Source organism: Melitaea cinxia, chromosome 12, assembly GCF_905220565.1.
Source record: "Melitaea cinxia chromosome 12, ilMelCinx1.1, whole genome shotgun sequence".
In the NCBI taxonomy this organism is placed as follows: Eukaryota; Metazoa; Arthropoda; class Insecta; order Lepidoptera; family Nymphalidae; genus Melitaea; species Melitaea cinxia.
In genome coordinates, this window is record NC_059405.1 from 16,513,292 (window position 1) to 16,528,815 (window position 15,524).

The window sequence follows — 15,524 nt, forward strand, 5'->3', positions numbered from 1 at the left end:
ATAATTGTTAATATACATGTACCTTATGAAAAACATCCCGTAGGGAGACTCGAGCTCCAAGATCGTAAATGCCGCGAATAGCCCTTTTTTGTAAGATAAATACAGTCTCAACATCTGTAGCATTACCCCACAGTAACAGACCGTAAGACATAACATTTTTGGAAATAGCTAAAATATATTAAATGTGAAGTAGCAACGTCGGTCAGTTGTCGAACTTTCCTAACGGCGAATGCTCGAGTCTAACATTCGAGGATGACAAATGGGAATTCCACTGAAGTTTCAAATCCAAATATAGAATCAATTACGAAATAAAAAACAATTTTATACATTAAAATATTATAGTTTAATTAGTGTTTATTATCTCAAGATTCATGGAACGCTGATCTGTTTTACAACGGAGATAGGCGTTAGTGCTACAACACAGTTTTTATAACTAACTGTAGTCTCGTACAAACACATCTGTACCATGTTATTTGTTCCAAATAAAAATAATTTTCATCTATTATTATTATTATTTAATATTTATTAATCAAGCTTAAAGTTATTATTCTTGAATCCCTTCGCATTCAAGCCGCGGATAAGGAACAGAGAGCCGCAGGGCGGCAGTTGTTCCTGGCCGCGGTTCATACAGGCTGACGTCACGTACAACTCGTCTAGGGCTTCGCCCCCCCAGGTCGCAGATGTGGTCTGCAGCGCTGGTGTGGGAACTTTTTGTAGGACTACACCTTTGCGAGGGTCGATCTTGAGCACCTGATGTAGATACATAATAAAATAAATAGTATCCCCAAGGTGTATAAGCCTTGATATTCATATTCTTTAAGGGGTGAAGAACCCATTAGTCGTGGGGTGACTATTTACAAAAGAAAATGATCAGGTAAAATCTGGTACTAGCCCGGATTTGAAATTGTGAACGTTTACAATCAATTCTAGTTCTATTACCAACCTAGCTTATATAAGGTATTAATAAATATATCTAATATTTTTAGCTATAAGTAATATTAATAATTATTATAATATGATGATACCGTTATATTATGGGTTCCCACTGTGCCAGAGTAGCAAGAATGATTTTACTAATGTCACGTAAAATGGAGTTAAACTTAGTATTATATTAGGAGTTAAACTTATATTTAGTTAATAGTTTTGTTTTCATTATGTACCTGTGATGCGTCAAAGTTGGCAACCCAGAGGTTTCCATCCGTGTCTATGGTCATTCCGTCCACGATGCCGTCGAGACCGTGGTCCTTGTATTTGAATATTAACTTTGGATTTGCTGAAAAAATATAATTATGCCCATTATTATATCTGTTATGCGGTAGCAATCACGGAAGCTGATATTGAAAATTATGTGGTAATCGTAAATAATTTAGTGCGTTCAACGAGCCGAGATACAAACGTAAACAAGCCAAATGCAGGGTCATTCAACTATAAAGGGTTTTGTAACCTTTTTTTACCTACACACATTTTTAAAATGTAAAATATATTTATATTTTGATAACTAATTAACTAAATATATTTATGTATATAAGATTTGATACTTCTTCATCATAAAATCACCCCGAGCGCTTCAGGACACTGAATGAAATAAAAATAAATAATACAAAATCATAGGGCCGTCCGCGATCCGAATGTTTTTAAAGCCAGTTAAAATATTGTTCGACCTTGCCGAGAGACGTGCAGCAGATAGCAAACAAACAAGATAGAAAGAGATGGACTACATTTTGTTTGTTCCGTCGTCGCTACGAAAAAATGATGGGCATTGTTTAAGTTTGGTATCGCTTCTCGTTGAATAGACTAGTATCTTAGCTAAGTACGATAAATTTGATACTTATGTACTATCTTGTTTACAAAATTTTCATAATATAAATATATTTTAAGTCTTTCTTTTCTTGAAATAGCTGAACTAAAACTTAAAAATCAATGGACTGATTTTGAAAATTCTTTTTCCAATAAAATTGCCATAAAATTTCTGGGTCTGTTTTGCGACGTCAACATTTTGATAAGGACTTTACCAAGGCAGGTTTTGAAATGTAGAGAGATACCCATTAGAGCATAAATAATTGTGCTTGCAGGCAAACGAAGAAAAACCGACTTCAATTATATCGACAAGTTATACAACGCAGGTAGACGAAAAAATAGTCAAGTAAATACGCATTATCAAAGATTACTCCAAAAGTTGTAATCAGATCTCGATGAAATTTAAATGTGGCCACATGATAGACATCGGCTTTCGATTAAATAAAAAATCGTCAAAACACACCTAGTAAAAAGTTATGCGGATTTTCGAGAGTTTCCCTCGATTTCTCTGGGATCCCATCATCAGATCCTGGTTTCCTTATCATGGTACCAAATTAGGGATATCTCCTTTCCAACAAAAAAAGAAATCGCTTCATAAACGACCCCCCGAACATACATTAAATTATATATATATATATATATATATATATATATATATATATATATATATATATATATATACGGTCGAATTGAGTAACCTCCTCCTTTTTTTGAAGTTGGTTAAAAACTCCGTTAATCAAATAGATGCGTCATATAAATCAGAAAAAATGTAGTCGTAAGAGCAAAGAAACGTGTGGTGTAGTTAGGGATTAAAATCTCTTGAATAATTGCGAGAAAGACGGGAGTTTTTTTCTGGAGAACACTGTTCTAGGGTCTTGCCGTCTTGATAACATAAAACTATTGATTCTACTTCTATTTAAAGGAACTTATATATGAACAATTTTCTGTTCGACATGCAAGCATAGTCAATTGAAAAAGCAGATGAACATTTGTTTAGGTAACTATGGTTACAGAAATACCAAGATCTGAAGCCATAATAATTTCGTGTTATTTTCAAATGCGTTTTACAGACACCCACACTGACAGAAGGCATGTTATATCAACGAGTATTACCTATATTACTTTGTGGATTGAAAACGAAAGTCGATTACGATGAATCGAACAACCATTCTAGCGGTTGATTTATTTTTAAAAATAATAAATATTAAAATGGTTACTTAATACAAAATATAGATTAATTATTATCTGCGTCTATATAAGTAAGCGTACGGCTCACCTGATGGTAAGCGATTACCGTAGCTTATAGACGTCTGCAACACCAGAAGCATCGCAAGCGCGTTGCCGACCCTATCCCCAATCCCCCCAGGAGCTCTGGTCACCTTACTCACCAACAGGAACACAACACAGCTTGAAAGCAGTATTATTTAGCTGTAATCTTCTGTAAGGTCGAGGTACTTCCCAACTCGGACTGCTCCAGATCTTGAGCAACATATTTATACAACTCACATATATTTCCAGTTTCAACATCATAATCGTATCTTCTTATCGCAAATTCGAAGGAGTCAGCGAAGTAGAATGCCTTTTCTTTCTCGTCCCAGCAGAGACCGTTCGAGATGTCCAGACCCTTCTCCAAGTGGTGGACAGAGCCATCCGAGTCGATCCTGTACAACGATCCCTTCTTCAAATGGAACTTTCCTGGCTCATACTCGTGGCCCATTGTACCTAAAAAAAAAAATAAGTGTTTTATGGATATTTTTCAAATTGTTATACATATAAATTCTACAGGGACTTTGTATGTTTACACGCGCAAATTACGTTAATTTTAATTCATTAAACAAAGTTGTTTGCTTAGCGAATAAAGCAGCTTGTTACTTGTGCTATATAAATATTTAGGGATAGGATATCTATAAAATAATCGCTTCATACTCCGCAGCACCTAGTAGAATACAACCCTAGGTCGGAGGTCCGAAACTCACAGTACAAAGGTCGGCCATTTCGCATGCCTCTTGTTATACTATCATAACACGAGCCCAAAGAAAGTGTATCTCAACATTTAAAAATAATACAAATGACATTGTCAGGTTATCGTAGGCACTATTGCGACTCTACAGTAATATTTATTCCGAAGCCGGGCAACAGCGTCTTCGGTGCGACAAAGTCAGCCCTGCGGTCGCCAACCCGCCTGCCCAGCGTGGTGACTTGAGTGCACATGAGTTCACGCCATTTTTGGCGCGAACTTGTGGAGGTCTATGTCCAGCAGTGGATTGCGATAGGCTGAAGTGGGAAATGGGGATGGCCATATTTTTTAATGCCGTAGCCACACAGCATGAAATTCACGTTAATATCAGAATACAAATATTATTCTACAAGACTTACCAACAAACAGTCGTCCTCTGGGGTCAGCCTTAGCGTCATTGATCCGGTTGTCCGGAGTGTCCTGGTCGAGTTCAGCCAACTGTCGTAGCTCTCTCGCCTCGCCCTTCCCGTCCCACTGCACCACCACCACGCGCCTCTTCAGCCCCACCACGAACTGGTCCATTGTACCCTCCACCGGTATTATGAAGCCAGGCATATCAGCTGGAAGAGACAGTTTGAAACAGGTTACATATGGAAACAGAAAATATTTCAACTTTAAAATTGTTGAAAATGTACACTACAGAGGTTGTTCATCAGTCTACACCTCACTCTTCTCTTTGATTTTAACAAGGATACCAAGATCCAAGCAAGAATATTTTTTTTTATATATCACTAGGTTGGCAAACAAGCGTACGGCTCACCTGATGGTAAGAGATTACCGTAGCTTATAGACACAAGCAACACCAGAAGCATCGCAAGCGCGTTGCCGACCCAATCCCTAATCCCCCAGGAGTTCTGATCACCTTACTCACCAACAGGAACACAATACTGCTTGAAAGCAGTATTATTTAGCTGTGATCTTATGTAAGGTCGAGGTACTACCCCAGTCGGGCTGCTCCAGATTTTGAGCAGGAAGTTCCTGCAGTGCCCTACTTCAGTTAAATTAAATCAGTAAAATAAATTTACCAAGAATATTAGTACAAAAATAAATATCTGACCGGGATCGAACAATCTACCGCTAGTGCTAGGCGACTGTTCGTATCACTACAGATGACCAATGTTATGAGTAATATTGTGTGAATGTGGTAAAATACAATCAGACTCCACTTCGAATCAAGCTAACAGTTGCGAGGTCAATGACCGCAGATTTTCGTAAGCGAGCATAAAATTTTCCGATACTTCGTCGTCAGTTCTGGTTGTTATCATAGATATCTGATAATGATATTTACTTGTGACGGAATTGTATAATCTAAAACTAGAAAGTCGACATAAGATGAGATTTTGAATGACAATTGTTTAAATTCTGATCAGAATTGTAATCAACTATTGTACTATTGTTCACAGTTTTTAAGGTATGTCAATACTTATAATAAGACTGCAAGAGGTCCAATACTTTACAATTCCAAAAAGTATATGAAAATTTATAAATGGCAATCTTGGATCGACGTTGAAGTACAGTATATATTTTTTATTTTTGTCTAATTATCGCCGTAACCAACGAAGCTATTTAATTTAAAAGAAATTTTATTTAAATAAAGGAAATTGGCAAGTTTTAGGATATTCCATATTTACTTATGGGTTTTTAGAGAAGGGCTCAGTAATGATACCAATAAAAAAGCACTCTGGAAGGAACTTGAAATATACTACCTCTGCGTTTGTACCAGAAGTCTAAGTCTCCACCAATACTGATGCTGTTATTTATGTGTAGTAGCGATTACTTGACAACAGACAAGCCACCAGCTCATTTGATCGCGGTACGTGTGTACTCACCTAACTTTGCCCTAGTGTGCTCTCCGGTGGCCGGGACATACTTGTGAATGGTCTTATCGAAGATGCTCACAAAGAATAACGCCATGTGCTTGTGCGACCAGTGCGGGCCTTCGCCCAGCCACACGGGCTCCGTTACCGCCTTCACCTCTGGCGCCATCTTGTTATGAACACCAACTATCAAATTCAAAATATACTTAATTAATAGTCAAGTAAGATTCAATGATTTGATGAATTTTTATATACTGCTAGGCAGGTAAACAAGCGTACCGCCCACCTGATGATATGCGGGAACTGTAGCCTGCAGATAGAGGCAACAGGAATTTTTTCTTTTTTGAAGTAAGACTTCTTTACGCACGCTTCATTTGGGGAGTAAGCTGGAGAATGCGTGACGAGAGCGTTACGAAAAGTGTGATCGAGTAAGGCGAACGGAAGTTGAGAGATATAAGTTAATGAACTTAGGGATATGAAAAATAGATGTTGGCCGATTCTCAGACCTACCCGATATGCCCACAAAATTTTATTAAAATCGGTCGAGCCGTTTCGGAGGAGTTCAATGTTTAACACCATGACACGAGAATTTTATATATTAGAAGATAGGAATATTTGGGAGATATGACATGGTAATTTAGCTAGTCTAACGAGTTTGAGTGTCGTTTGTCAAGTCTGTTGTTGTTGTCAAGTCAAAATATATCGAATGCTTAAGCCATTTTCATAAATTAAATGTCGTTTGGTTGATAATGGTTAATATATTCGAAATATAATTTCTTCAAATCACACTATCGCTAGTTACAGAGTTAGGTTTTATTAAGGCACTACAGAACTCGTGTTTAGATCGATAGAAGTTGAATTAGAAATGAGAATTACCAGTATAAGGAAGGAAACGTGAATATAATTAAGGGGCTAATATGGAAAATATAAGACTCGAGTGTATACCGAACTAAATAATTATTTTAACTTAATACTTTTTAAAATACTGCATTGTAATATGAAAGAAATGAACAAATGAAGTTAGGCGGATCCAGCTCTGAAAAAAGGTTGTGGTCAAACCACATGAAAATCGGCCAAGTGCTATTCGGAGTATTAAATTTTAAGCCAACTTATGTTACAAGTACATTGTGGTTGTGGGCTGTGGCGTATTTTAAGATTCAGCGCCCCAAGCCATTGTAATTTGCCGTAACATTTATATTATCCATTTTTAGTAAACAAATAGTAATATAAATTTGTTTAGACCATAAAAATCCTTTAAATAAAAATGTTATGAAATATAGTATATCCTTTGATAAAATCTTCACTTAACTGAAGTATTTTTTAAAATGATGCAGAATAGATATTTTAAACTTTTAAAGCGATTGCCTACGAAAAATCGTAAAATAAATTGTCAAGATTGTTGACATGTTGTAAGTGAAGTAACTCATGATAAGATAACAATATTATAAAATCTTTGATAAACAAAAGTATCCCATCGACGTAATAGCACGAAGTTTAGCATAAATTGTCTTTATTTTCACATTAAAATTTTATTAGTATTGTACCTTAATGTCTAAGTAATGCCAATAATAGGTTATATGAGATACTTTAAGCACATGGGATAAACTTTATACACAATAGTAAAACAGGCACTTAAAGTAATAATTCAGTTACATTAGATCAGGGATTAATTTCCGGAAGGCATTTGACACGGTTGATAACAATGTCCTGCTTGCGAAGCTGGCTGGAATGGGCTGCACGCCGCATACGTTTTCCTTCTTCACTAGCTACTTGCGAGACAGGCGTTGGCGTGTTGACTGTGGCGGGTGTCTTTTGGAGCAGTACTGAACAAGACCAGGCATAAGTCAAGGTACTAATTATGGACCCCTTCAATTAATCATAATGATTAATGATTTACCAGAGGTGGTTCAAGAGTCTACGTGCCTCCTATATCCTGACCTGAAGCCAGTACGTGATTTGGGTCATATGGCGCACCATTGTGGACTGCAGAGGGACATTGACAGCGTTGTCGAGTGGAGTCACAGGAATAGACTATACTTCAACGCTGGAAAGTGTTCCTTGCTTTCTTTCAGACGCGCGTGTAATCCTCGGCACTTTGCCTATCACGGTGGGGGATGAGCCTTCGCAGCGCGTCACAGAGGTGAAGGATCTGAGCGTTACATTTAGATCTGATCACAACTTTCGAGGGCATATAGCCGGAGTATGCAAAAAAGTGTAACGAAAACTCGGCTTCATACTGAGGCAAGCGGGAAGCTTGGAGAGGAGTCATTTGGAGTGTAACTTGGTTATATGGTCTTGGAATACATCTAAAATAAGCTCACTGGGTTCATCTTCCTTAAAATATATGGAGTGTATCTGGGGTGTCCCTTGCTGTATCCTACCTTGTTCGTTATAGGCATGGTGGGATACAGTAAGCTGGAAACACGGCGGGAAGTCGCTCTCGCCAAATACGATAAAGGATTGCGCGGTCAGTTAAGCATTCCTACAATTCTGGAAGAGTTAAAGCCACCCTGCCACCAACCTGCTGCGAGATGTGTCGCTCACACAGACGTTATGATAGATCTGTTCAGTTGAACACTAGACGAGCTTACTAGAATTGGTATAAAAATGTGTTCGTCAGAGTTAATTGACTAGGTAATCTTATTTTTAGCCTATAAAATTAAATAATGTATTTTTGACATTATTTAATCTGACATATTGAATTTGATTTTTAAATGTGCCTAATATCTTATCTTCTATACACATCTATACAAATAAATAAACTTGGAGTGTCTGTTTGTAATATTAAAATAACCGCTTTTTACTAAATGTATATGGATGTATACAGGCAGTGGCGTGCATAAAGTTTTTAGACAGGGTAGGCAGTCAAAAAAAAATATGAACAGCCACACTGCACTTACTTTCTCGCATTTTTTTTCTAATTTAGTTCAATTTTGTTGGGTATAGAGGCTTTTAGATAATTTCAAGAACAGACAAGTAAATTATTGGACACGTAAAGTGCATCTATACTAATAATGCAGGCATACAAATACACGTACAGCAACCAACTGATTTTTTTTTTATATAAAAATATATATCCACAGGCTTATAATGCCCGTGCTTGCAACCAACTGATTTGCAACTGATACCTATCAAACAAATCAGTTACTGGGCAATAGTATTGATATACAAAAATAATATCGATAGTATCGAAAGTATTAGCTCCGATACTATTGATAGTGTCGATAGTATCGATACTATCGAAAACCAGCACATTTTTAGGAGTAATACTATCGATAGTATCGATAGTTCACACTATCGATAGTTGAATAAACGACGATAATATTGCCTTCCAATAATCAATTACATAGCTTAGTACATAGCATAGCTTCATAAAAATATTAAATATTACGTAATAATCCTAAAGTAATTATTAAAAAAAAAACGTATTTATCCGAATACAATCAAAAATCGACACAGGGCAACATTTAGTCCTGTCAAATTATAATTTTTCGTTGTATCTACTTTTTAGAATACAGTGAATTGGGAGCGGGTACCCACATTGTACATTTAAAGAAGTTTAGTAAAGTTTAATGTAGAAAAGAAAGTCTCTGATGTGGATACATTTCCGAAAGGATTTGGGAAACGATACTATCGGTGGTTATTATACTATCGATGGTATAATACTATCGATAGTTTGTAAAACTATCGATAGAATTGATAGTATCGATAGTATTAGTTAAAAAAATCGATACTATAGATACTATTGATAGTATTATAATGTAATAGTATCGATTCTATCGATACTATTACTTTAAATCAATAGTATTCGTTTATTTGTGATATCGATAGTATCGATTCTATCGATACCATCGATACTATCGATATCACAAATAAACGAATACTATTGATTTAAAGTAGCGATAGCACTATCGATATTGTTACTAGTTTTCGAGGTCATCTATCGATAGCGAAACTATCGACAGTTAGGAAACTCTACTGGATAGTCATAGTGACCTCATGAGGCCTGCACGTCATTCGTTTGTGTCAAACTTAGGAAATTATTTTGTATGCTTAATGAAAGTACTTGTTATTTATTAATATAAATGAAAAATTATAACGTCATTGTTATTTAATTTTATGTGTTAAATCGATACGCCTGAACAATTTTTAATTTATCTGTTAAATCGAACGTGTTGAATTTCGATGCACTATTTACTTTCATCAAACACACGTCTCCGTTACATATTTCACAAGTAAACTTATTCATCACTAATATATTAATATTTTCACTAATAACAAGAACAGACAAACGAAAAAATAAAAATGAATTGTCATAATTTAACTATGTGGAATGTTGCGATTACGCCACCGTGTCTAAAATCATAATAGTACGAACGGTATCGAATTCAAGACAATTTAATTTGACAGGTTATTCTTGGGCTGTGCCTAATTTCGTTGTTAAACCGACCAATGTTAAAAACACAATACTTTGTTTATATTCCATATGACGCGCGCGACATTATAAAATTGTAGGATGATATATGTCTTACTGTCATTGCTAACATTTGATATGCGATTATAGCCAGAAGTTTCATAAAAGGCCCGTCGTGCGCACGAAGCGCTGATATCGCATAATTATATGACGGCGGGAGTTTTTGAAGTGGATTTAAATTGAATCATGATTTATGTCTTTTTCAAAAATATGTATTCAAAAATAATTCTAATGTCCATGTTTTATATATCATTTTTAGTAACATGCCAAGCTAGTAGTGCCTTTCTGCCTATATGAAATGCACGCTACGGTATACACGGTACATAATTATACCAAAATAAGATTTTTTACAATTTTTGTCTCTCTGTCTGTTTGTTCAAGCTAATGTCTGAAACGGATGGACCAATTTTGACGGGACTTTCTCTGGCAGATAGCTGATGTGATGAGGAGTAACTTACGCTACTTTTATTTTAGAAATTTATTTATTTATAATCTCTGAGGATTGAAGAATAACTTTTTTGTTAAATATCGCGCGGACGAAGTCATCATAGCTAGTTTGAAATAAAGAAGACACAAATATGACGAGCAGTGTAACAAAACAATAAATAGTTATGTATAGTGCACTGTTTCTCAAATGGTGTTAGAATATAAGGTCATATATTAAAATTATTTGCAAAATAATTTTACGGTAGTAGATAATAAAAATACGATATAATCTGTGTTAGATTTGAAGTTATGTATATTAAGATCTATAATAAAAAAAACCCACGACATCAGAAAACTTAAAAAAACTCACTCAATATTTCCGGTTTTCAAATTGTGGTAAAACAACAAACGAATAAAAACTTTTCAACAAACTTATAACTAACAAAAATATATAATATGTATTTAACTTCGCTTTAAAATAACTACAAATAACGTTACATGTGTTATTTCCTCATACGTTTGAACTCAAATGAGCGTTTTAAAAAGTACCACTAAATCATTCGTATAGGCAATTCCTTAAGTGACGTAATCAGACAAGGTCGGCCTGGCGGCACGGCGAATCACTAGACAAGAAGTCATTCAACCAAATATTAAATTAATTATATTGTCGTAAAAATACAGCGTTCTTTCGACTTATCTGTATAAAGTTTGCTTGATTTAGAATTTTTACGTTTTGATCATTTATTTTAATTAATGTAGTAAATGTAATAATTATGTATAAATAAAAAAGTTGTACTTAGGAAAAAGTTTGAAAATTAAAATTAGCGAAAATACTTATGTTACAATAGAATCAATAGAATTAATAAATTAATTTATACTCAAAAATTAAACCAAATTTTAATCAGAATTAAATTTATCCTTTATATCAAGTTTTTTTAAAATTTATTTATAAAATACTTTTGATAGATTTTGCGTATTGAAGGCGTTTTACCTTTACCAATCAAATGATTAACTATTTTTGAGTTATTGAAATTCCCACATCAACTCAGCAGCGAAATATATAGAGATAAAGAAAAAAAAGTAGCTGAAAACCCTAACTGGAATTTCCTATTCGTTTCCTTTAAATTCTATAAAAATTTAAGGCAGCTTTGTGGAAATCTACTTATCTCCTACCGTCTGTAATATCTACTTATCCGTCGATCATTTTTATCTCAATTTGATAGCAATAAAAAAAGAATAACTAACTTAAAACCTGGGTTTCAGTGCATAGTAGTATAATCATGAAAAAAATCGCTCGCATATCTATACAAGTAAATAAAATTGGATTGTCTGTTTGTAATATTAAAATAACTGCTTTTTACTAAATGCATATGGATGTATACACGGTACATATACCAAAATAACATTTTTTTTTTAATTTTTGTCTGTCTGTAGTCTATCTGTCTGTTTGTTGCGACTAATCTTTGAAACGGCTAGACCGATTTTGACGGGACTTTCACTGGCAGATAGCTGATGTAATAAGAAGTAATTTAGGCTACTTATATTTTAGACATTCATTTATTTTATAAGTCTGCGAACTGAACAATAGCTTTTTGTTAAATTCCACGCGGACCAATTCGCTGGTACCTACAGCTAGTAAATTGATAATATTTACATTGAGGGACCAAAGTAGTGTACGAGTATGATCATTATATTACAATAATTCATGACCTCTTTGTACCACATTTATTCACCTGTCGTGCGTTAGAACTACTACATTGCTTGCTCTCAGTCACGCTTCATGGAACAGTCGATTTTGGTAATTTCAATAATACGAAGTAATCTCCTATTTAAATGCTGATCAAACGTATATTTAAAAAGTTTATAGCATCTAACTTCAGAAATAACGGATTTCCATACTTTCATTCCGTATTTCACCTTTGGGAGTGTGAAGAATCACGTCGAGGTCACCAGTTTGGGAGATGTGAGAAACAGGGTGTGAAGTCCCTCATCCCTCATCGAATAGAGGGGATCCTTCGACCAGACGGACCTTGTGTCTGGTGGGCTACTGTTGTCGTCGGGTTCTTGTATATATACTCAATCACTCTGATAACTTTGATAGCGCGATATAGGATACGTCAGTTTTCTCTAGTTTTATGTGTCGCGAGATAGATGTCGATACACACCCATTTAAGATTAGAATTTTAACAAAAACTGAAACATGTGTTCACTCATTTGCAATTAGTAGATCTCATATAGCTCGGTATGAGAATTTGGTCTGCGTATGCCATGGTTCTTAAGAGGTTTATGAGATTTTTTCCATAGGGAACTTATTATAATTAGGGGTACCCACATCGAAATCGATTCAGCAGCTTCTGTAGACTAAACTTACCTACACATTCACATAGTTACACAATCTTATAAATGTTACAAAATTTTATAGTAAAACTTCTTTACGAACGCTTGACTTGGTAAGCTGGTGAATGCGTGACGAGAGCGTTACGAAAAATGTGATCGGGCGAGGCGAACGGAAGTTGAGAGGGAGATATAAGTTAGATTTAGCTAAAGGAGTTTTAGTTCAGTTGCGTAAGTAAACAAAATGGTTTTAAAATTCAAGAAATTCGTCACAAATATAAACAATTCAAACTCTACTTACGTCAAACAAACAAAAGTAGAAATTCACAAAACAAGACAACGGAGAGTCTCACGGTGTACTGTTATTTACAAGAAGATCATTCCATCGTTTTATACATTCCCTGTATCTAATCGCCACATTATCATTCGACATACTATTATCATACGTTTACAATACTCGAGATAATTTCGTTGATTTAAATAATTACAAATTAACGTCATTTGATGTGATATTGCTAAATGTATCGAATCATGGTAAAGCAGGGTGGAGAATAGAGCTCCTAGCGTTAATAGGACAAAAACTCTTTGCCCAATTACTACAAAAATACCCGTTCAAAAGCTTAATAAAATAAAAACGAGTGTATGTAACTCTTTCTTTTTCTAACTTTACTAACTTATATCTCCCTTTCAACTTCCGTTCGCCTTGCTCGATCACACTTTTCGTAACGCTCTCGTCACGTATTCACCAGCTTACCCTCCTAGTCAAGTGTACCTAATGACGATTTACTTCAACATAACAGGTGCTAATGCTACATTATCCATGTTAAAGAAACGTATTACTTGACAATCTTCTCTTTCTTTAAGTCGGTTAACATAATTACTGAAATTAACGACAGTTCATTAATGTGTCATTCATTGACTATTTTAGAAATAGGAAATACATTACAAACGATAGTAACCTGTGTGGCTATGGCAGTAAAGAATAAGGGATAACACAGTTCCACTACCACCTTGAAACTTATAAAGTCGACTGATGGCGGGATAACCTGCTGGCTTTGAAATACACAGCCCGAAGACGGGCAGCAGCGTCTTCGGTGCGACAAAGCCAGCCCTGCGGTCACCAACCCGCCTGTCCAGCGTGGTGACTATGGGCAGCACACATGAGTTCACGCCATTTTTGGCGCGAACTTGTGGAGGCCTATGTCCAGCAGTGGACTGCGATAGGCTGAAGTCATGATGGTGATGAAGTGATGATAGTAAACATACTTCCAACTTACGAAGAATTACCTCTATGGAGAATTCAACTAAGTAAGTTAAATCTTACATCGAGTTGATTTTTAAAATCCGAAAGTACGCTACATCTAAATTATTTATGGATATAAATGAAATTGCATCATCATTCAAGCCCGTATGCACTCGTCTTAAGTGCATTCTAGAATATGTTTCCTGCTTGATTGATAAGATTAAAAAGACGGGTTTGTCTCGATAAGCCGAGATAAATCTCAATCAAACAGATCATTTCATACAGTTAGCGCTAATCTTATTAAATCTAAGATACTCGTATTACAATCGAGTAATAAATATTAAAATGTAACTATTTATTTAATTTTATTGAGCTATATTAAATATAATGCACCTTCAGCTTTCATCCGTTAACTCCGTTTTAATTCCATACTGTAGTTGGGAGGGCGTCTTAGCACCATAATCCTAGTCAAACTCTTCTAATGGATCGCATCATATTTATTTATTTATTCTTAATGTACACCGAAATACAGACACATATAAAGAAAGATACAATACAAGATGTACAAGCCGATCTTATCGCTAAATAGCGATTTCTTCCAGATAACCTTTGGGTACTGGACATGATACAATAGAAGTAGTTAGAAGTGTGCACAAAATAAGGAGAAAAAATCAATAATAAATAGATAAAATCATAAAAAAAAAATTTGCCAAAATGATCCACTGTATCTGTCTCATCTAAATATCCAGAAACATCACACATTTATGTTACGAGTCTTATTATGGCAATAGTTTGTATGAATCATTTATTTTCTTGTGATTTTTCTGTTCTACGTTTTTAGGGGTATTGAAGCGGTTGTGGTTATCTGCTGGCGAGAGCGCTGTATGCTCTAAAATTGTTAAGATGCGTTGTCTAAGCCCAGTGGTGCTAATGACCCCATGGTTGGGACTCTGGTAATATACGTTCGTAAGTACGCAAGCACAAAAGACCGATTGTCAGGAACAGTCACTTTTTAACCCTAATTAAAACCATTTACATCGTCTCTATTTTAATAACTAGTTACCCGCCCCGGCTTCGCACGGTTGCAAAAACTATCAGTGTTCCTCAACTATATTATACATGTATTATACTTACAAATAAACCTTCCTCTGGAATTACTCTATTTACTAAATATAACCGCATCAAAATACATTGCTGTTTTAAAGATCTAAGCATACAGACAGCGGGAAGCGACTCCGTTTTATACTACGTAGTGATGATTCCGCGTACACTCGAAACTGACACAATCGTCTAACGCGGACATTACTTCAGTTTCATATCTTGAGTGATTTTAATTACCATTTAAAATAAATATCTACTCTATTTTTTTTTTACGTGGGGAAAATCCATCCTCGATACCCTCCGGCATAGTGGCGC

The 15,524-nt window shown here is 35.3% G+C and overlaps 1 protein-coding gene across 1 annotated transcript; it reads right to left on the reverse strand.

Moving 5' to 3' along the window:
• Positions 1 to 319: 319 nt before the first annotated feature.
• Positions 320 to 5,800, reverse strand: LOC123658436 (regucalcin-like). Its single transcript, XM_045593859.1, has 5 exons — positions 5,644 to 5,800; positions 4,174 to 4,374; positions 3,304 to 3,519; positions 1,161 to 1,273; positions 320 to 750 (listed from the first exon to the last, which is right to left on the reverse strand). The coding sequence occupies exons 1-5, from the start codon at positions 5,798 to 5,800 to the stop codon at positions 526 to 528; spliced, it is 912 nt and encodes a 303-aa protein (XP_045449815.1). The 3' UTR covers positions 320 to 525.
• Between the last annotated feature and the right edge of the window lie 9,724 nt (positions 5,801 to 15,524).